We start from the raw sequence: 24551 nt of genomic DNA on the forward strand, positions 1-24551 counted from the left end.
GACACAGCAGTGCATTGCTATCCTCCTACAGGTGCAAAGTGACTGCGTCTTAGAATGAAGTTACTGGGTTTTTTGCTTATCTTTGCTTAGTACAGCTAGCTGCCTTGAGCTTCAGAAATGCAGGTTATGGAACTAGACCTGCCCTGCGTGATGTGTAAAGCATGGATTCATCTAATTCAGAAAAAAAACTTACTCCAGGCTGACACAGATATTTGTGTACATACAAGTCAGATACAATAAACTTGTACTTGCAACTCTATGATACCTGAATGAGCAAACTCCTCAGTAGTTATGTTTGCTAATAAACCTTTAACTGAGGTCTAGTAATATACTTGCTTACTGTTGGTACTGAAATATTAGTTTCCTTTGCAAATTCTAACATGCAGTTTTATTGTCAAAAATAAATGTAACACTGAAATTATTTTTACATCATTACTATTACTGCATATTTGCTACAGGAATCACCCTATAGGTGAAATCAAATATATTATCACCTTCTGCTTTTGTGAAACAAATTTCTGGATTACAATTCTCTGAATTTCCCCAGCTTTGCGATATTACATAAAATCTAAGCAGTATTCAAATGCTGTATTCCTAGAAGTCTCTGGGATTTGAATTCATTGCAAAACACAGAAACAGTACATTTAGGTAGAGGGGCAGAGGTTACTCTCATTAAAGATAATGAAGACTACTTTACCAATGCTTTTACCTTCTGAGGATTATTAAATAAATGTTCTACATAAAGAGAAAGCACTGCTTGGCTGCTTTCTTCAGGAAAAACTTCAAACTGAAAGTATGAAAAAAAAGACATGGATAACAGTTTGGGTAAAGCAAATCACTTATAGGTGACAGAAGGTAACAGTGGCCACAGCAACTTTAAAAATGGAATATATTAAGACAATGTAGACTTGCTCTTTATGTTATGCACTGACTGACCTTGGGTTGTACCAACTGCTAACACACTAAGACAGAATCTAACTACACAAGTGAGCCAATTTTGTGGATCATGGCAAAAAAAGGAAAAAAAAAAGGTGCCTGTGTGACTCTGTTGGTGTCACAGCAACATTTGCTCAGTTGCTGCTACTACAGTTCAACAGGCTTTCAAAATATACATTGGCAAAATTGTTTCTCATCTTCTCCAAACACCAGAATGCTGCAGCAGCATTATATACAGTACATTACTTCTGAGGAGCAGCAAGTGTTCTAAGACTCCTTTTGTGCAATAAAGCTTCAGAAGATTACTTGCTGTTCTCATCAGATCCACAAAAAAAATACATTTGCTCCTTCAAGGAATTTTTAACACGTGCCAAATTATTTCCTTCTACTGTCACAATATTGTTGTGAAACTGTCTGAAACTTACCTTCAGATTTCTGCATAATCTTGCACCCTTGCTTTGCTACTGTTGAAACACAAACACTCCACTTCTCATTCTTAATACTTCCTCACATCATTAGCAACTGCTCTTAGAGATAATGCAAAACCTTTTACATTTTCTGTGGCTTCCAGCCAATGCTCTTCATATTTTGTGTCCTGTTCTCCATTCACCCTATTTCTCCAGGCCCTCCTCCAGGTACCCAAAGCTACAAACCTCCTGTTTCCTGAATCCCTTTGGGATTCTATTATCATTCACTTTTCTTTACAATTCAGCTGTTTTTTTTTGTTTGTTTGTTTGTTTGTTTTAATCAACTACATCTCGTTTGCACAGAAAACATCATTCATTTAATCACTGAGCATTTTCTAGAATACCTATTATTTTTTCCTCCATAGAAGTCATACTTCCTGAAAGGTATAACTCAATTGCTCTAGAGACATTGAAACTTCTATAGCTTCATCACTAACTTCAGGTAAAAAAAAAAACCAAAAACAAAACAAAAAAACCACCACCCACAATCTGAACAGATACTGTATGAATTCTCAAACAAAGATTGAAGGTCTGACAGCATGTTGGTAATGGTCTGGGCACACCTTTCTTATATGTGCTAAGCTCAAGGGTCGAAAAGACACTGTATCCCTCAGTCAATAAGTGCAGGAAAAAAACTTAAGTCTTACAAGTTGGTGGAGAAACTCAGAGTGAAACAAAACTTGGATTTTCAACTACTTGTTTACAACACAGTGATAGTTAACAAGTTGTCTGCCACAGGCACAAAGCATTTCAGTCTTTCTAGAGAACATTAATTACTGGGCTAGAAAACAAACCTCAAATACAAAGACATTCACATTTAATCTACATATGATTAACATCAGAAACTATTTGGACAGCAATATAGAAATTTTCATAATACAGAAGACTGTGACTCACCTAATCATAAATAAAAGGAGAAGACAACATTCTTACGAGTGCTGAAGGCGATTCCAGCTTTGATCATCAACTTGAATTTACTGAAAAACAGCTTCCCAAATATAGTCTCCACATGAGAATATTACTTAAAGACATTTACATTAAAATATTGTCAAAAACCTTCAGAGTGATAGCTTTAGTGCACAAAATTTAAAACAAAATCTTGAGAAATGTGTCCAAAATGTATATTTTATTCATTTTGTCAGGCTTTAAGAGACTGTTTCCCATTCAAAATTAGATACGGAACTCTGAAAGAAATATAAAACAGTAAGATTAACTAATGGTTCCTTTTAAAACTAAAGCCAAGAATGTGTAACATACATTTAGGCTGCAATTTTCATGTCCTAATGCTAACAACTTTTCTACTGCTCTGCTTAGATATTATCACTTCTGCTTTAAAAAGACCAATTCAAGAGCCCATTGTAAGCCAAATAATCAACAAAGTCTTCTAAAAGATAAGAGAAAGACATGTATTGAACTCACGAACACACTTCCAGAAATAAATACCACTACATTCAAATACTAGTAGACTGGTCTTCTCTTCCAGTGTTACATTTGAATAATACCTGGAGTTTTCTTTAGCATATGCTCCACATCACAGGAAGGATGAGGTTGGAAGGGACTTGTGGAGGCCATCTGGTCCAGTATCTCTCTACTCAAGCAGAGCAGGGTGCCCAGGCCCATGTCCAGGAGGCTTTTTTAGATCCCCAAGAGGAGATTCCAGTCTCCCTGGACAATCTCTTCCAGTGGTCCTTCACTTTCACAGCGTAGAAGTGCATCCCAATGTTTAGAGAGAATGTCCTGCGCTCCAGTTTTTGCCCATGGCCTCTTGACTTAGTGCTGGGCACCACTCAGGGCAGTCCAGCTCCCTCTTCTTTGCACCCTCTCCTCACATACTTGTACACACTGATGGGATTCCACACACACTAAATCTTCTCCTTTCCAGACTGTACAATCCCAGCTCTCAAAACTTTCCCTCATATGAGCGGCACTTCTTTCCCTTCATCAACTTTATGGCCCTCCACTGGACTCTGTCCAGGAGATCCATATCTCTCTGGTACTGAGGAGCCCAAATCTGGACAGAGCATTCCAGGTAAGGCCTCACCAGTGTTGAATAAAAGGGAAGGATCACCACGCTCAACCTGATGAAGACACTCCCCCTCATGTAGTCCAAACATTAATCTTCTCTACCACAAAAACACATTGCTGACATGGTTCAACCTGGCATCCCGCAGGACCTTCAAATTCCTTTCTGCAAAGCTGCTTCTCAGTCCTTGTATGGCACTTGGGATTATTCCTTCAAGGTGCAGGACTTTGCATTTCCCTTCACTGAACTTAATATGTTTCATCCCAGCCCATTTCTCCAGCCTGTCCAGATCCCTTTCAGCGACAGCACAAACCTTTGTTGTATCAGCCACTTGCTCAGGGTACGCTGTGCCCATCATCCAGGTCGTTAATGAGAATGCTCAAAAGGACTGAAGGCCAGCCCGGATCTGGGGTACAGCACTAGTTACAGTCCTCTAAATGGGCTCTGTGCCTCTGATCACAATCCTCTTAATGCAGCCTTCAGCCAGTTTCCAACCCATCACATCAGCTTCTCTAACAGGATCTAAGGGGAAGACGGTGTCAAAAGCCTATGTCAAAACAAGCAGGTAACAAAAATGCTACTAAGATTCCATCCTGTAAAATGACAGGCAATTTCAGCAGCTTCCTCTTTAAAAAAAAAAAAAAAAAAAAAAAAAAAGTACAACAGCACTGCTTTACTCACCCCATTTGAAACATACCTGTTTTCAAATGTTTCAAGTATTAATTTGCTGTAAGGTTGTGAATAAGAATCACAAGACTGTGTATATTCTCCTTCAACAGAATTTTGGAGCCCAAGGAAGTTCTGTGCTAGATGATAAAGGTTTCCAGTGGAGGAGAAGCATACTCACATTAGAGAATTTCTGAAGCATGAACCACAGAAAAATCTTAACTCAGTTTCTGAAACCAACACAAATACTCTTTATTTGTGGGATTCCATTTTACATCAACACCAGCAAAAGACCTAAAAATGAACTCGTTAGGTGGCATAACAGCATTTCCACCAGTTTGTAAGTCACAGGAGTTTAGCACACCTTATGCGTGTAATACCCAAATAACTAAGACATAAAGCATTCACAGTTACAGGTTAACTGCTGTTCCAACAGCAGCTTCATTAGGAACTACTTCGTGCCAACACACATACATACACACACACGCACATATATAGAGAGGGGAAAAAAATAAAACATATTTTGGTCTCAGTTACAGACAATGACCTATTTAGTTGGTGAGTGGGTTCTATACACTTACATAGCAATTAGAATGGGTAAAATATAAGGCTTATAAAGAGGTATTTTAGCACTTATAATTAAAAGCAGGGCACATGGTAACCTTTAAAGCTGTCTATATGAATTTCAAGAGCATTTAACAACTTGTTAGACTTGTGACTAAGGGTCAACAGAAATCCAGGAGAACTCTCACATAACCCATTTACATAATTCCATTTCTTTCCCTCCAGAAAATGTAATTCAGGAATATTAACCAAGTAACAATGAGATAAAATCAATTTTGATTGTGCAAACATTATTTGTGTTAAAATAAAATGTGTTTAATTGTGATAAAATGGGAGATGCCTCCAGTTCTCTATATGTCAGAAAAGGCCACATAAAGGTGACTAAAATATTTATTTTAGCTTAAAGACAGTCTTAAACAAGCTTTAACTGAAAGCTCAAATATATAAAGCATTTCAAGAAATTCCATCCTCCTCTACTTGCCTTTCTTGAAAACAAAACCTAACAACAACAACAAAAAATCAATAAGAATTAAAATTAGTATTTTAAGTTACAATATTTTTGCTGTATGATTAGATGTTCCTCAAATTAAATCTATGTATATTTGTTACTAATACTCTCTACAGCTATTTGGACAGTAAAGAGCTCTAAAAAGTTTGTTACCTATCAGCTCCTGTCTAATACTTAGTCTCTGGTTTCCTTTAATTAACTGTCTCTTCATTTTACATCTTCCAAGTACCAGGCATGAACTGCACATCAATCATCAAGTTTCTGCTACAAATGCAGTTATACTACATCAAAAGGATAAACACACGACCCGTGAACACATCTGCCAGAAAGACCTCCCAGTATTCATGAAATTAGGATATTCTGTATACTACTAAAGTGTGCATGAGGGGGGGGGAAAGAGGGCGGAGGGGAAGTACATCAACAGTATGATAATATTATGAACTGAAAGGGAAATACCAAACTCGTACTAAAAGCAAGGTAAATTGAGTGGCTCAGTTAAGCTTAAACAAACCCAGTTAAGTTTCTACAATTATTTAAATATGAGAGAATTCCTTCAAAATGCAAAACCTTGCAGTGTTAGGGTTCTCTGTGGGTCAGAAAATACAGCAAAAACAGAAGGATGGATAACAGGGATAGTTATTAGGCCTTCTTTTTTTTTTTTTTTTTTTTTTCCAGACCATTTCTTTCCATTCCTGTACATTTTGGTAAAGTTGCCAACAAGCTGTAATTGCATTGGTGGTTTACCTTACTTATGGTCATTATAAATCAGTCACTGAACACAAATTCATCTTGGCTGTGAATGGAAGACAAAATGGGCAATATCTAATCTGTTCCCAAACACATTCTTCCTTTCCATTGCTCCCAATTACTTTTATCCAAAGAGGAAAATGGAAAGTTTACTCACACAGAGTGAGCACTTTGACGTTTCTTTTTCTCTCTTTTCTTTGCTTTCAAACTTTGTATCCTGCAAAACATTACGTAAACCTTGAAAAAGAGCACCCAGTTAAGCTGAACAGATTTCTGCTGACCCTGTTATGTGAAAATTACACCTGTAACAGTAATAGATTAAGTGTCTTTGGCTCTTGCTTCCATTACTGGAAACCAAATTTTTGTGACATACAAAACTTTTAATGCAAACCTTGTATTTTAGCAGTATTCATGCTGATGTGTGCTAAATTCTATTGTCAGTAACTAGCCTAACATTTAAGAAAATTACAATATTTCACTTAAGATTTTAGCAAAGACAATGTAGCCTGATGTTACAAGTTATATTGCTTTCAAAGTTATTCTTTAAGAACTAAATCAGCAGTTCCACTGATATTTACTTATAGTTATTCTATGATAATATACACATTTACATCAGAAGTCTTATTAAAATGTGTAAGAGGCTTATTGTAAACATTAAATACCACACTTCACTGAATTAATTTCTTGTGCAAAATTGGCATCAAACACGGAATTAAGATTATGTGTATTAATAAGGAGAAAGCAACGACTATGTATGTTTCACCAATACTAACTTTAAAGGGTGCTATGTATTTATTTAGTGTCATGGAAATCCAAAGGTGACTATTTCATGGGAAATGGTAGTACTCTCTTCTTAGCTTCATGAAATTCCAGGTTTTGTATATGTATACATAGTGTATACTTATGCATATACAAATACACACAAACACACACGAACAATTTTTGTCTTTGGCAGCTTAGTCTGACAAACAAAAACCACCAACTAAACACAGATTTGACCACAATTAAACCACCCATACCAACAAGTACAACATCCCAGACCAGGGCAGTAAACCAATATGCTTCTGCAGAACTAATCCTGAAAGTAGCCGAGTTAGTGACAGTTGTTCCTGACTTTGGTGATATCAGAATGGGACAGCTGGAAATTTCACATTCAACCTAAAAACACACCCTTCCCCTCACATACCCTGGATTGCGTTCTGAGAAATATCTAAACTGCCAATGCCTCATTAAATATTTCTACAGAAAAGTAATGCTGTTCTTCGTTTTGAAGCGTCCACTGGCCCTTTTATGTTACATGTTCCATGAATTAGTATGGAACATTTTATTAAATGCTTAGAAAATGAAGTTTAATAGCACCGGATCCTTCAAGAACTGATCTATAAAAGTTAACGCTGACATTTTTTTAATAAAGAAGAGTAAGGCAAAGACAAGGCAACAAAAATATAGCAATTAAGCATCATCCCACTCACTCGGTCATTTTTGCCAAAGTAATCACTAGAACTGTCCCACACAGATAAAGAAATCAGAGAAGTAGGAAGTGGTCCCTAATAGAAAGTAGTCATTTAATACTGGTGTTTAACGTGCCCATTGCCTGCAATGGACATCCTGCTAGGGAATTCCAATCCCCTGCATGAAAGAAAAAGCAACATTCTGACGATACGTTTAATTACTCAGAAACATAAAGTTAGAGACCATGTGAAAGACCAACGTTACAAATCAGAAAAGAGAAATCTCTATTACCTATTTGCTAGAGGTGAGCAGATTTTATTCCCCAGACCACTATTTTTAGCGAGAACTTTCACTATATTGCAACAAAATCCAAACACTCTTGGTACAACAAAAAGTAAAAGGAGTATGCCAAAGGCAATTTACAAAAGTCTAAAACCCATTTTTTAAAAGGTACTTTAATTTGTTCAATTGTACCTGTAACGACTACTGCAGTTTTAACATTAAAAAGTCAGTACTTTTTCTTCAAATGGAAATAAACTGTGGCATGTACAACTACTACAGTGATTTAATATTTATATATGATTTTTGTTGTTGTTTTTAAGACATCAATGCTTCATTCCTATTAAGCAATAGGTCAAGTTTGGCGAATTTCCGTTAAGAAAGTCACTGCATGTCTTCTCCCCTCAGAAATTGGCATCTCAAATAGTAACATTAAAATTGACAATAGTTCTTCATCGTAACTATGTCCAAGCAGTCTGTCCATTTTCTGAAATGCTACATTTGAGACCAAAAGAAAAGCAAAATAACTAAAGTTTTCAACAAACATGTAAGTGATGACTAGAAATATGCCACAAAATTATTTTAACAATACATTTCTGCAGAAATAATCCCTAGTTGAAGCTTTTTTTTATACACATATACAAAATTTCGACAGCAATATACACATAATCACAGTGAAGACGCTGGCAAGTCCACCAATTTGTAGTGTAAATACAAAATGCAAAGCAGCCTTCAAAGAGAACAATGCTACACAGCAAGCATAGCTAGCTTGTTAAATGGCAAACACCAAAAGTTCCCTGCAAAAGGAACGCAGTGCAAGAAAAGCAGCATGCACTTTGATACAAATAGCAGTTTATGGCTAATGGTTGACATAACTGTGGTAACAGTGACTCTTGAGTGGCTGTGCATAGTTGAACTCCTACGTCATTTGTTTTCCTTTATACCATTCCACAAACTCATCCAACAATACTGGCCCTGTGGAGAGATCAAATAACTGCATTTTACAAAATTTCATAAAAGAGCACCAAATGACTAAGCTCAGAGAAATAAATTATTTTAAAACACCAACATATGGTAGTACTTACAGGCTCCATCTTCATCATAATTACTGAGGTCAAGGTTGATTGTTCTGCTGAATTCAAGAACGTTACACCATTGGTCCTTATTGATAACTTTGTATTTTGATTGCTGCTTGAGGGAAGAAACAGAAGTTACTGAAACGCATCTTCAACTCCTTCAAATTCAGTTTTCATGCAGGAAATTTAAGCCTTGGAATGAATTATCATTATTTGCATCTCATCTAAAATTAAATAGGATTAAAAAAGCCACTAAACCATCAAATTAGTATTGAATAATGTATGTTTCACTTTAAGCCACCATTTAGTGGACAAATGCATCAAAAAAGAACAGAAGTCAAGAAGTAATCAAAGAGATTTTATACTCTGTCTTGCACCAAATAAAGATCAACAGAATAGGGATTTGAAAAACAAAAAGAAAGAAATTATAACCAGTCACAAATGCCATTTTGGGAGTGTTAGTATAATTTAATTCAGAAAAAAAATCTATTCATTCCATATCTAAGTCAAATAGCGCCAGACAAGACAGACAAAGCCTGCTTCAACATCCTTACCTCTAGAAACTGATGAAATACTGGAAAAAGAGACCATGTTTTTCCTAAAAGAAGGCCTAACATACATTTGGCAGTATTTATGTCTAGGCTGCGCTGGTCCTTTTCCTGCATGAAATGGAAAAAAGCCAAAAGGAAAAAAAAAAAACCAACAAAAAAAAAACACCATAAAAAACATTTATTTACAGCAATATCAAACACTTTTTTTTTTTTTTTTTTTTTTTTTTTTTTAAATTAAAACCCAACATTCCTCAGAGCTAATGGCTTGCTGTAGAGGATGCCTTCCATAGCAGTGACAGTTATTCGAGAAAGTCTTACTGATGAGGCATGTATTTCTGTTTGTGACCTCCTAACTTTCTAGAAAAACAACAGCCATACCCATGTTTGTATGCATGCATCTGCACGGCCATAGGAGTCTTAAAGCAGCATCACTGCACATATTTCCTGAGGTTTTCTTACAACATGAACACGACACGACCTGTCAGAAGGTAACTAAGCAGCTATCAGTTAACAATGACTATGTGAAAATGATCAGAGGAGGTCCCTTGTTCTGTTATTCTACTGATCACATTAAATTCAGATTAAATGAATTCTCAAACAAGCACAGGTAACGCGATACTGTAACATATAGCAAATGGAGACTTCTCTCAAAACTGTTCCAGCTTTATGCCAATTTAGCAGCAGTTACATTCAGGCTTGCAGGGCCAGGATTTAATTTCTTGTTGTCTGTTCTTGCTTGTGTGTTATTTTGTTTTTTAAAGAAAAAACATCACCATCTGTATCTAGCAGACTAGAAGGAAATCTACCTGTATCTACCTGACTAGTAGGAAAGTTTTAGTAACTTGAAAACATGACTTTGGTACATCTCAGAAGTTCTGTTGATATGATTTGCAAGTTGCAATCTTATCAACTTGCAAATCTACAGTTTTGTGGTTTTTTGTTTTTTTTCAAAAGAAGTCAGAACATCTGACTGTGTTAGAAACCTTTCTTGAGAACACTGTTTGTCAGATCCATTTGCACCTCTTGAAAACCATCCACTGACCTCTTCAGAAGTGATTTGATGGCCTGTCATTTATTTTTGATAGGTCACCAGCTGGCACAGATTTGCTATTAGTAAAACTTTTTTTTTTTTTTTTTAAATCAATTCAGTATATTTCACCAGTATCTTGAACTTCCTTGGCAATGTTAAGTACTTCTAACCTCTGTATTTTATTTTCAGCAGAATTACCAGAATAAGCCTTCACACAACGTACTTGGTTCTGGCTGGGACAGAATTAATTTTCTCCACAGCAACTTGTCTGGTGATGTGTTCTGTGTCTTCAACCAAAATAAAGTTGATAATGCAGCAATGTTTTAGCCATTGCTAAACTGTGTTTGCATAACATCAAGTCCTTTGCTGTTTCTCCCTCTGCCCACCCAGTGAATAGACAGAAGATGAGGAAGAGCTTGGGCAGGCAGATGCAACCAGGCAGATGACCCAAATCAACCAAAGAGATCCTCCATGCCTTACAGCATCATGCTCAGCAACAAAAGCAAGAGAGCAGATTTAGGGAAGTTATTCATCTGTCTAGGTCTACCTGTGGAAGACAGTGAACAACTGTCTTTGCAGCACTTGCTTTTTTCCTTTTTTTTCTATTTCCACTTCTCCTTCACTTAATGAACACTTACTGCAGCTCACACATTTTGCTTGCTTTTACTCTTCCCTCTGCTGATATCAGGACATTGTTTCACGTTGTTTCATAAATGTTAAGAACATAACTGATGATCTTCCAAGACTTTTTAAAACCAATAGTTATATTATAATCACCTCTCAACATATTTATTATTTTTACCACTTGCAGAAAAGGCTGAAATGCCTTGCTGTTTTGAATGTTTATGCATAGAAAACTCAAACAGTAAGAAAAAAAAAGTGATTATAACACAAACATTTGTTAGAGAGAATCTTGATTGATATCTTAAGAGAAACATATTTACTCTTAAGCATTACCTATCAAATAAAGTTTAGTTTTATACATTACATTATATATTCTCATACATTCTCCAGTACTTACCCGTGCAAAGTCAAATGCATATCTATAAATAAGTTTAAAATTGGTAGGCTCATTTAATAAAGATCTCAAGCAATCCAGAGAATTTCTCAATTTTTCTGTAGTATCACATCTGAAAGAAAAGCAAAGAATGAATTCATAGTCTACATTCTTACACAGATGCCTGATGTTCTTAGAAAAAGAATCTTAACATATATCCCCAACACTGCATAAAATACAAAGGCATAAGTTTGCCTGCTTAAGATGCCTTGATTTAACCCAAGGACAAAACACGTAGATAAACTAGCAAAGTCTTATGCTTGTACTGTCATAAAAAATTGTTAGAAGCTGTAGAAAATGCACTTCCCATGAGATTAAACCACAAATTCGTCTACAAAAGGAAACCAACCAACAAACCACAGAAGGGAAACAATACTTCCATAGCTTCAGCAAAGCTATAGAACTTCCTAAAGTTTTGGTGATCTGTAAAGATAAGCCAAAACATAGTTCTTTCCCCCCAGCTCTATGAAACGTAGTTATTCAACTACTTCTATGTTAATTATGCCATAAGATAAGACCGCAACTGGAGAACGCAACTCCTAGAAAGAACACAAAAATGCAGTCACAAAAAACGTTTGCAATGTTTAGCATTTATTTTAAACTGAATATGCTCTAACAACATACCAATATCTAACACTCATACAATGACAGCAAAGCTCAGAAATAAATAGGTCCTACGCAGTGACAAAGACAGATGTCCTTGCAAATGTCTCTCATTGTATTTCTGTTTTCCTGAGGCTGCAGACATTTTAAAAGTATGTCAAGCAAGCAGCAGCCAGGTTTCAAGTTATCTTTGAATGAGCCATATCACCAGAATCAGTGACAAAGTGACACTGCTTCTGCTCTAAAGTAGAGCACTCTGTTTTAAGTTATGATTAAAACATCAAAGTGCATTTTTTCTACAACAACCTGTATTTACTATTAGAAAGAGTTTTTTCAAAGCACTTACTGTAATGATGTCATTCCTTTTAACCATTCTTGTAATGTAAAGTAGCCCATGTTTTGTGCATCCAACTTCCATGCTAATACAAGCATTACTACCTATTTCAGAGGAAAAAATAGGAAAGCTGAAGAGAATCAACAAAACTATGTGCATATTTTTCAGTTGCTGTTTAGTAGGCTACAAGTACTTTACTCAAATAAACAAAACATTCAGAACTTTGCTATTGGGCAGCTATTTAAATCTGAATACAAAAAACCTGCACATGATTCAAACCATAAGATTCCAGCACGAAGATAGAAAGTCAGTTAGGTTAGTCACATTACTTCAAGGGAGCATGCACAGAATGTCACAGTAGTAAGCTAGTGTGCATTGCAACCATGAGGAAGATGAGCCAGCACAGGCTACAGAAAATGTTTCCCAAATTTATTAAATCTAAGCACTAACTTGAGACAAGTTACGTTTGTTAAATTCATCTAGGTGAGCATCCATTGCAATCCATAAGCTTTATGAAATTCAATTGTTCTAAACGTGATAATGATCCCATATGAATCCAGCTACCACAAGGTACTGTCAACTCCACCTAATTCTGCAAGTCTGAACTGAGGTATAATTCAAGTAGATGTTAAGCACACTGAATGAACTAACATTAGCACATATCAATCCACAGGCTGATTCATAATTGCTTCAATTCTGCCCCAAAGGAAACAGAATCCTTTTAATATCTCACATAGAACACAGAAGCAATGAAGAAGCAATAAATTTGGAAAAGTGATATTGGAAGATTACTGTCATATTCAGGATACTTAAGATATATGCATGGAAAAAGTGGCAGGCAACTATTCCTGCAGACTAGGAAAAAAAAGTGTAATCAAGCAATTTCAATTTGCAACTCTGGCTAATACTAGTGCAGCTCTATACTGTTAATGCAAAGTCAGGATATTTACTTATATAACTGAAATGTGTCTATCAATCTTGAGGGTTTACCACACTAATAAATTCCAAGGGTAGCAAATTTCATCTTATATTACCAGCAAAACATTCAACTTAAATCTCATTTTAACCAATGAGAGATGATTTACAAATCTTGCAAAAGATGGGACTTGCACAAATGTTTTTAAAAGTATATATTAGACACCAGAAAAAAAGCTGCAAAAGGTATAGCTATTTGTTTCCTAAAATTCCCTCTCTCCTTCATGTATATATAAACATAAAAATAAAATTTCACCTTACTTGGGTTTTGAAACAGCATAATGGGATTGCTAATACAGCTCACAATATTCAAACCACCTTTCTCCCATAGAAAACATTAGCTGGTAGTTGTGTCAAATCTCCAGTGCAGTCTCTTCCTAAACTTTTATTTCTTTCTTTTGGTAGGAGGAGTAAGGGAAAAAATGGGGGGGAAGGTGTGGCAAAGGCAAACTGAGCTTTTAGTCAACTTAACAATTCTAGTTTCAGAACAAAGGCAAGTTGGCTCCAAATGAGCACTTAAACATCTCTGGTTTATATTTCTTTTTCTCCCAAAAATTCTATTTGAATTTCTTTTATTCTTGATGGAAAACAGGAGAAGTAAAGTTCATCAACATCATAATACACTATGCATCTTCTGAATGGACTTCAAACTTACGTTTTCTGGTTCAACTCCAATGTCCTCACAAAATTTCTCCATACCTTCTGGCCCTACAATGTCATCAGTGCCTGCAAAGAAAATGCACTTTACATATCTCTGAGAATTATAATGGACTGATCTTTAGAGCATAAGAGAAATTTAATCACAGTGATCACAATCTGAACTTTCATAAACTCTAGGTAGGTTTATTTGGCATGCAGTAAGTATTTCCCCACTTACACTCAGACGTGGATACACATGTATCTTTATCTCACCTTTGGAAACAAAGACAGAAAAACTATAGAACAAATTTTCACACTTGCTAACATCTTTTATTCCACCCAGTTACCAAGACAATCTTACAGCAGTACATGAATAAGATCTTTAACAATACAGACTAGCAGAACAACCAGGTAATATCAGCATGGTTAAATGAGTGAACAATGATTACTGAAATGATTACTGAAACTCATTTCTTAGCTTGAATCTCTACTGTTATCATAGCATTGTATCACATAAGATTGCGGTATCTAGATATCTATGACACAAGAGACTGTCATTCCCAGAATCTTACTCTACTGTTTCATTCACACACTAACTCTATAAAACGTTATCTACCAAAAAGACTCTGAAATGTCATGTTCCTATTTATCTCTATGGCAGTAATACTACAGCTGCACATTACGTGAATTTTAGTTACTGCAGGGGGAAATGAAAATATGAATTACACATAGCTATACCTTTGCTGACTTAAAATGAAAAAAGGTTCAAAAACAGATGTCATTAAAATACTCTATTTTTTAGATGTTTGTAGCATCTACATTACATTGAAAAAAGTTGTAGGCATAATTGTACTGCTTTTTTTTTTTTTTTAATATACTATATATTTGGACTATTTTTTTTAGAATTATTTCATTCACATTAAGAAGGGCTTACTTTGGGAAGAAAAGCATTAGAGGTTGACACCCGTACTTCTATTCAATACAAACAGTACAAGAAAGAGGTATGAAAAGGAAAATAATTCTAAGTTTTACTATGAGGCCACCTACTATTCTAGAAATAACAAGGTTTTATTAAATATTTTCCCATCTTCCTATGACATCCTCCCATTCACACTTCTGACTGTAATCAAACTCCTTCAAAATAAAATTAATTCTGTAATAAAGACACACTAGAGAAAAAAAACAACAAATCCAGTGCTGTCTGCAGATGTAAAGGAGAAGACTTTAAGAAGAGAGCACAGAGAGATTATAACTAAAAAAAAAAAAACTTTCATTTTTTACAGTGTTATTCAGTACAATAAACAAGATCATACTCTCCACTTTTCTGTTATAGCTTGGTGTATGCAGGCAATGGAAAAATCAAAAGATCTTTCATAAACATCCTTCCTTTCATCCCTTCTCTTCACCAAAGTCGTGATAAAAATGAGTTATTCCTGTTGCTAGAGTAAAAAAAATAAATAAATCAAGATGATCAGAAAGGTGCAGAATCTAACAGGCAAGGTTTGGCTTGAAATTGTCTGAATCTCCTTTCACAGACTGCCACAGACATGTGAGATCTCAAACTACTTAACTTTGTTAGAAGAAGAAAAATGATTCATTACATCAAATTAAGTCATTCTTCATTACACATGAGGAAAGACAAAAAACAACAAACTGTGAGCAATGTTATCCAAAACAACAGCAGAAAACTGTAAGATGACCTTGTATCCTTTGTCAAACACCTATTTCATTTCCTTTTGGTCTTCTTTACAGTCATGAGATTTTTTTTTCCCCCATACTTGAAGTTCTCCCCGTCAGAAAAGCACGTGTAAAAACAATGAAAACAAATCATGACCGATGACTTCACTCACTGTTAATGGATGAGCTGTTGTGACAATTGATCATAATCAATAACCCTACAATACCTGAAGGAAGTTCTCATACATTAAAGCAATAATAAGTAATTCAGTTGACCCTCTTTGTACCTTCTAATGGAAAACTATTCAAAGACTGTTACAGGACACTTGTGTTTATTTGTCTCTATACTAGAAACCAGAACCACCAGGTTTAGCAGCAACAGTTAATATTACTACCTCTGCTACCTTTTTATTTAGTCTGGTTATTTTTACATTACAAACGTACCTTCCCTAGGAAGTTTTTGCACTATTCAGTGTTAACACGGCAGGTGGAGTGACTTATAGAGACAGAGAGGCAACATTTTGTACAGAAGTACAATTTTAAATATAGATTAGAATAGTTAAGTATGCTCATTCATCCAGCTCACTTAATGCAGTTAAGTTTATAGGTTAAATTTTATTGAGAGGAAACTTGCATTTCACACTTACCTGCATATTCATAGAACCATTCTAAGCATCTTTTACTCGAAAAGACTTCCTCTTCTGCTTTTATTCTAGTTGAATCATATTTTCTATACATTCTTTAAAAAAATAAATAAATAAATAAATAAAAAATTAGTACTGCAAAGTTTAAAAAGCAACAGTTTAGTCAACAATCATTGTAAGCATGAACCATCCTAACCACAAAAATAGCCTGGTCCAGATTCAACCCCGAATATCATATATGCAATATATGCAAGTCCAAATAAGACTTGTGCATACTACTAGCTACCATATTCAACTGACAGGCTGCAATTTGGTTGTGGGTCTAAACCCACAGTAACTCCATGTTATTGTTAACTGTAGTCCTACCTGTTATTTATTAACTATGGAGAACTGAACACTCTTTTTGCCTCTTCAAAAATTCTAGAAAAGGCGTAAAGAGCAAAACAGGCATAACCCATAGTAACATTACTCTACAGGCAGTAAGTTGGTAACAAGATAAAACAAAGCAAAAAAAAAAAAAAAAATCAAACAACAGAGAGAGGTCACAGGTCCTCACTGACAGTAATTCAAAGAACCCCATTCATCATAGGCTGTATCAACAGTTATCTGAAAATTTAAATCAGTAGTGCTTCCTTCCTCACAGAGATGACCGACAAGGTAATGTACCCCTCAGACAAACCTAAAGAATTTTAACTGCTTTCAAGAAATAACACTGAAACACCAGCCTCCTGAATTGAGTATCTGAATCATATAAAACATACACAATGTGTGACAGAAATTACTCGATCCTCTTTAAGCTTTTCCGGATCAGAAAACACCACTTTGTGGGAGACTGTTAAAGAGACAGACTCAGCAATGCAAGTAGTTGTTCAATGCTGCACAGTCTGATCCATTTCCATCACTCTACAATAGCTTAGGCTAAAAGATGGAAAAGAGCTGAGGAGCAAAGATGAGAGAAGCAAGCCATGAACAGTTCTGTAAGTGCTCCGAACATGCAGCCTTTCCTCTCAAAGTATCAAACCTTGCTGGGGCAGACAACCAAGCTGCTAACTGGTTTCATGATCATTCTGAAACAACTTCGTGAAATTAAATGGATTTGATTTCATCACCATTTTGTCTTTCCAGCCAGACATGTACAAGATCTCTCTACTTATACAATTGAAGTACAATCATTTTCTGCTAGCAGCATTTTCCACCTAGTTGTATGTTTCTATCCAGTAAAAGGTACATATCGCACTGACAGTAGCACAAAGAACTATTTTATGTTTATTGTCATCATTTTTTTTTTAAAGCAACTATTAGAAAAGTAATAATGGTCACAAGAAAATTATAACCTACTAATTAGAAGAAAAATATAAAGGAAGATTTTTAGAAATTTCAAGATTGAAAGAAAAATCTACATTGCACTAAAACATGCTGACCTTCAAGAAACAAAAACTCGGCAGACAAATGAGCCATGCATCTCAAAAACACATATTGATATACTCAAGACTCAGTTTACTCTTTATTTGATTTTGGAAACACTTCTTCCTAGTTGAATTACATAATATGCATAACCTTTATTGCAGTTGCAAAAGAACAGGATGACTTTGCTGCCCAATAAGGAATCAACCAAGCCAGAAGGTATTAGGTCAGATAAAGACAAAGCTGTAAGACATCGCCTACCTTGAACTCTCCCCACCTACTTTTCTTCTTTTTTTTTTTTTTTTTGGAAGCAGTCTGAAAAAAAAGCGTTCTCATAGTTGCAGAATTAACTATGATTAGGAATGACTCATCCAACATGTTTCAGGATATTCTGAATTCAGAGGAAGCAGAAAAAGAAAGCATAGAGGAAAAGAAAGGCATTCTGCTACACTGACAAAAGTTTAATTATTCAATATCCCCTTATTTTTGATGCAAATATGACAAAACTCTAACTGTAATACAAAATTGAAAATTGATAGTAGCAGGAGTTTAAACATGGAAAGCTAGTGTAGCTCCCTAAGATAGAATGATACTCACTGCAAGACTGGGGCTGATAAGAAAGTGCCTCCCCTGATTCCTCATTTAACTTATCTACACAGTGGCTATCAGTAAGTGAACAGTGGGTCTGGGAAGGACCCCTCAAGAAACATATACATTGACAGAGCTCTTGATCATCTGAGTATTACAGAAAAAGAATTCCTGCTTTTTCAATTGGCAGAATTAAATACTGTAGCCTGAACCAAGATACCAGTGATGACAGGCAGAGTAAGAGGAACAGAAAATCGAAACATAACAAAATACCTCTTTTTATCCATTCACTGTATCTACATTTAGCAAGTTTTCATACAACTGACGTGGATTTGCTGTGTTTAAAGCTAAAGTCACTGTTTAGGAACTGAAGGAAACAATGACAATAGTAAGTTCACATGTCCAACATGTGACCAGATAACTCCATACCTGGCCAGTGGAGTCTGACTTCTCAGAACCCAGAACTGATCAGATATCTCAAGCTATGATGCTAATAAACTACTTCATAAAATTCAAAAATTAGAAAGGATATCATCTTGGGCTGCTCTCATCTCTGCTGTAAACTACAACCATGCAACAAAGGTGGCTGGATGAATTCCACGTCATTCTCTCAGTCTAAGGGAAGTAACAACACAGCATATATTTTATAAGACATGGATCATTTGAGAAGGAAAATGACAGAAGCAAGCACACCAAAGCAAACCTGACATTAGTTAGCTCTCACATATAGAAATGAAGCTCATCCTCACACCACCTACTGTAAATAGCAAATGGGTTTCTCCTTCAAGTCTAGACAAATCAGCTATTTCTATTAGAGAATCCTAATCCCTAAAGTGCATTGGGAAGTGAGATGAGAGCAAGTCGCAAACAAGTAACTGGGTAAGTATCTGAGATCACAGCCCAGGACAGTTCTGTTCAATGTCACTGCAAGCTCAACCTGGTAGCACTGGGTAAGGGTGGTTCCAGAGACTGTGCTCTCTGAACTAACATCAATAAAGATTTACGTGCAAAGAGGAAAACCACAAACCACCAGAAAAGTCTGGCACTGATTTTGGATAACAGAATATTTATTCTGTCTTCAGAATTTCTCTGCACACACTATAAGACGATGTGTTTTGTGCTAAGGATGGTGCCCATTGCTACACAAATGAATACAAACTGCCAGAGCGCACAGGTTGGATGCCTGAGAACTCTTTGAGAACCGAACATCTACCAAACAGGTCTTCGGTTTACTCAAGTCCTCGATGGCTACAGTTTTCTCACAATGCCAAGCATCAGTACCTTAGAACAGATATACAGCAACTACACCAACTACATCACAGATTAGCAATTTGCTTATGCACTGATGGTCCATAAGAGAAACCTATACAATTTCAGGCACACATCAGAAGCAAAAGAACACACACATATTCACTCAGACTTCCAATTTTAGCAATTGCCTCATATGTAACGTAGTAAACCACGTTTAGAAAAAAAAAATGTTTTACTATTAACAAGGTGTGACAAAGACTGTCCAGAGCAACACTCAGGATAAATTCACTTGACAGATAATTCTTTCCTATCAATGTGCCATATTCCTCCCTAAATAAAAGGTTCACAGTTATCTCTTAAAACTTAAACTAACATTTTAAATTTAACAAAATTCACTTAAGGGATCGTATAAGTGCATATACCCTGACAGTCACACATCTAGTTTCTGCACAACTATTAAGTCCAGCTCAATGAAAAGGTACAGAAACAGAGAAAATGAGACCCATGCCTATTTGAAAAGCTCTACTTCAAGGAATAAAATCTAGACACCTATGATAATTGGCAACACAAGCTGCCTGCCTGCAGTAGAATAAAGAAGCCTATCAACACTACTGATTTTGAAAACTTCCAGGGTTATACCCTCCTGTCTTACTTTCCCACATTAGTAGTACAGCACTGACTGTGTTTTAAAAATTTAAGTTTTTTTCACTACAGAGTATAGAGCTTGCAACTCAAGTAATAAATCTGCTTTTCATATCATCATTTCCTTATGTGGTCCACACACAGCTTTCAGGGAAGCAGGTGTATTTCCCCAGTTTTCAACAGTCTAAGGTCCAAATATACATTACTGTCAGTTTTTTCCCTCAGCATGATTCTGGAGAAAAGAGTAGAAATATTTTTAAATGAGACTATCAGAAAGAAGACATTATGTTACATATCTGTTTTTTCCTATGGAGCAGACATTCTTTGCTTAGAGACTGCATAACAGATATGCAGATAGACAGCAGGGACTAAACTCTTACCTAGCAACCATCTTTACATGAAACATTTAACCCTCTGTAAGACCCTTAACATTATGATGAAAGAGCAGCATGCAGAACACATATTTTTAAATCCAAATTGAGAATACTCTGGAGTGTGAGAATTCGAAGTCCAATATGGTCAAGACTGCCAAACAGAGAAGGAAATAAAATGCCTTCAAGTCATTATGTTCTGATAGGTGTGCACTGAAAGGTCTACTTCCCAATACAATTCTCTAAAATGGGATAAATCTTACTGCAATCCAGAGATGAACACACTGAATTATTTTCACTGCTCATCTTCCAGCAAAAAAAACAATTCCTCCCACTAAAAAATCACATTCATGTTTCAAGGTGAAATTATGAATAATAACTAACAGAATTCAAGATCTTATTGTGTAAGGATGGGATGCTAAAGAAAGAAAGAATCTTTGTTTTCCATAGTTAGTCTACACATGAAATCAGTTCTCCAAATAACCACAATAACATCTGGATTTGTTTCTATAAATGCTTTACTTCAAAAGGCATCATCATCATTCCACTGGTTATTCCAAAATGAGGGCGTATCCCTAAAAAAGTGAAAATAGAAATGAAACCAAAAGTGAAAGCTATTATGAGTTCCCTGGTACCACATTTGTTTAGAGTTTATGAAGATAAGAGCCTTTCAAAATCTTTTTTCAGTACAGAGCCCTGCTGCAATAAGCTTTCTGCAAAGAATATGCATCTCGAAAGTATTCCTATTAGAACTCCTATAACTGAAGGAAATACAGAAACACAAAAAGTGAAGATTGAAAAGATCATCCAATTAAACTATTCATGTAAGGATTATATATGTATGCTTGTGTGTGTGTAGAAAAATCAGGGGAAGCTATCAACATTTGGTTTTTGCTTTGCTGACACCCTTAACAATGACAATCCATTGGTAATCTTCAGAGTACCATCCAACATTTTCACACTGAAAGCAAATGGGAGATGAGCAATTACTGAATTCATTAACATTCCTCTACAACATACAAAACTTAGATAATTCCAAAAACATTTCAAGCAACAAATGCTCTCTCTGATAGGAAATATCATTTCTCCTGTAGATAATACATTTTGTTTTTCATGAAAAGTAGACATTCAGGAAGACCCTGACTACCTTTTTTCACTTAACAGTACATATTCCATATAGGCTGATGTCCCCTGAAAGCTTATCCTGAGTTATCAGTACGAAGTTTCAAGCAAGTCTGCATCTAAAAAGAGAGCAATGGTAAAGAAGCAGACCTAGAAGCCCCTTAATCTATATACACTGGCATTAAACTACCTGCACAATTTTTATCATATAAAGCATCCATACATTGTCAGAAGCAATAGCTTTAGAGATAACTAGGCTCACAAGAGCACACTGCTGCAGAAATTCCTAATTTCATACTGGTTTCTGTCTAACACACTGAAATGTCCAAACTTGGGGGGGGAAAAAAAAAAACAAAACAAAACAGGAGCTCTATCCAAAAAGCAGAGAAGAAATGACTTGCTCAAAAAACATTAAGCCAGATTTGAAGAAATACTCAAAAGAAAATACAGTTCTAAAATAGAGCTGGACATTCAGGAAATTAATTCATATTGCCAGGTCTGGTGAAACACAAGCTATTTTCTTGAAGATCAAAGCAAGAGAAAGGAAATAAAGGGAAGCTGAGGAAGCCCGAAAACCTTAGAAGTTAAGAAGGAAAACAAAAATTGGAACCACATCAGAGAAGGATATTCCCCTCTGGCCCACAGCTGACAGAATCTGGTTTCACCTGCGCTTCTAAAAGCAGGCAGAGGTTTTCCCCTGAAGTAAACTTTAGATGGCAGTAGAATGAAGACTAGATCCATTAGGTACAAACTGAAAGGCAGACGGAAAAAGCATTCGAATTACGCTTTCAAAAAGCTCTTAGTGATTACATGAACTACTAACAGAGTAAGAAATCAGCTTTTCATCATTTTCTTATATGAATTACACAGATCAGTATCTTCTACTACAGACAATCTTCCTAGGGGTGTTAAATTGTTTTGTTTTGCTGTCAGGGTCTTGCCAAATGGAGGTTATTTAAATTTTGTAAACATCTCTACTTAGATTCTAGAAACATTTAATTCTATTCTTACTTCTAATATTTCTCAAAAACCAGCAAAAAATATTAAGAACACGTAGTGTTTTTCTGCTCTTGCTAGTTTTACATACTCAAAGCAATGAAAGGGAGTTTTAAATCTTTCTTCTGCATCAGCAGATCACTTAATAAATTCCAGGGCAGTTACAGTTGTGCAACCCTATTGAGCACAATGGAGTTATAGAGGCATAACTAGAGTCTTAATTTGGCTGCTAGCATTTTTATTACTCACGCTAGTGAATTAAAAGGAAAGCATGCAGCCTCATTTTAGGTTGACAGGGGAAACGCATCTTTTCACCTTTCTGAAGGTGCATGTTACAGAAGCTTGAGTTTTCTGAGTCACCTGTAACACATGAATGTAATAAAGCTCGCGTTCTATTGGCAGATGCAGCCAAATATTCTGGTAGTACACAACACTTTCCAACACCAAGATACTGTTTAAGTATGCTATAGCCCTCTCCCTAGCATGTGATGGCACCTAATGTGCAGGAGTGCACAGTTTCCCACAAGTTATGATCTTATTTCACATAAGTAATTGCACAAAAGGAGCACACCCAGAGGATGCTGAAGGACTGAGGCTGACTGAACATTCACAGAAAATCTAGCATTTCCACAACAGTCAGCTATGCAGCACCTGTGCCAAAAGAGCACAATGATCCTCCACAGTTATAACCCGCATGCACTTCCATTGCTCAGAGGGAACAGCACTGCCTCAATCAGTGCTCCACTATTAACCTTGCCCGAGCAATATTCAACTTTCTCTTGCATCATCAGCATAAAACCACCAGCACAAAAGGGAAAGATTAGCAGAATTTCAGGTAAGACTGTGGCTGCAAATAGCCTACAACTACATTCACTTTTTTTACATATGAAGACATTACTGTATCTCTTACAAGCCTTTGAACAAGCAAGTACATCTATTTTGACACTGGCAAACAAGAACGTAAGTTCCCTACAAGCCTGTTATATGGCTAGAAAAAGGTGAGAAGCAAACTGAAACTAGATGTTCACATGAATCACAGGCAATGGTTCCACATCAAGAAACCAATCAAATTTGAATATCATTTCGATTAGTATTTAAAAATATGATCAAATCAGCCATTCATCTTTAGATATTCCAGTCTTAGCCCATGGTAAGATGACATACCCATCATGTCTACTTTTCTTAGCAGATAAATCATCTCCTGCTGCAGGTCTCCTCTTTTTCCTTGGAGGCATCACTTTACTAAAGCAGTCTGATGAACTGCAAGACCGGAGACTTCCTACAGAGGGAATTAAAAACACCAGTACAAGAGATGAAACTATTGCAGACCAGTCAAACTGTGTCCACTAATAGGCATATTACAAAGGAAAGGGAAGGGAGGAAGTTAGTGGATTTATAAATTAGAAAAAGCCCCCTTTCCAGAGCAAAATCTGTTTTCCATGGTATTTCTCTGACCAGATTTCAGTTAAAGTCAGTAGTACTATGCCAAAATATAAAATTACACCAATGCCACTTCAGCCTAACAAAAGGCATGAACTAAGTCTATCCTGACATATCTAAGTTTTCAGTCTGACTTTTTTAGTAATTAATTCAGATCAGAACTTCTGAGAGTTGTCCATTACTTTTTGAAATACAGATGAAACCCAAAGATTAGAGCAGCACAGCTCTAGAAAACAGAACCTTTTTATTTTTAATCCACACTTTTTTTGTGATACTGATAGCAAGGAAAGGAGGGCGTTTTTTTCCATTTATCTTCGATTTGTTGTAGGAGGTGAAGAAAGGGGATTCTTTTCAGGAGCTTTTTGTTGTTGTTGAGGTGGTTGTTTGAGTGGCTGCTTTATTTATTTATTTATTTATTTTCCTGTTTGTTTTTTTAGAGTGGTTTTTTTGTTTGTTTGTTTGTTTGTTTTTGCAAAGAGATGCTTAACAACCATTAGGAAAAAAATGAG

At 35.9% G+C, this 24551-nt stretch overlaps 1 protein-coding gene across 3 annotated transcripts in view; it reads right to left on the reverse strand.

Annotated features, from left to right (window-relative positions):
- Nucleotides 1-8561: 8561 nt before the first annotated feature.
- The window catches only part of DCUN1D4 (defective in cullin neddylation 1 domain containing 4), a gene marked incomplete at both ends in the record, with an annotated part of 32599 nt that continues 16609 nt past the window's right edge, over nucleotides 8562-24551 (reverse strand). For all 3 annotated transcript variants that reach the window (XM_079534628.1, XM_079534627.1, XM_079534626.1), the window contains 8 exons: nucleotides 8562-8617; nucleotides 8728-8830; nucleotides 9273-9377; nucleotides 11321-11429; nucleotides 12306-12397; nucleotides 13924-13994; nucleotides 16232-16323; nucleotides 23767-23881. In XM_079534628.1, coding sequence (XP_079390754.1) covers nucleotides 8562-8617; nucleotides 8728-8830; nucleotides 9273-9377; nucleotides 11321-11429; nucleotides 12306-12397; nucleotides 13924-13994; nucleotides 16232-16323; nucleotides 23767-23881 — 743 coding nt within the window. The remainder of the gene's footprint in view (nucleotides 8618-8727; nucleotides 8831-9272; nucleotides 9378-11320; nucleotides 11430-12305; nucleotides 12398-13923; nucleotides 13995-16231; nucleotides 16324-23766; nucleotides 23882-24551) is intronic.

The sequence above is a fragment of the Tetrao urogallus genome (assembly GCF_951394365.1).
Source record: "Tetrao urogallus genome assembly, chromosome: 4".
NCBI classification, from domain to species: Eukaryota; Metazoa; Chordata; class Aves; order Galliformes; family Phasianidae; genus Tetrao; species Tetrao urogallus.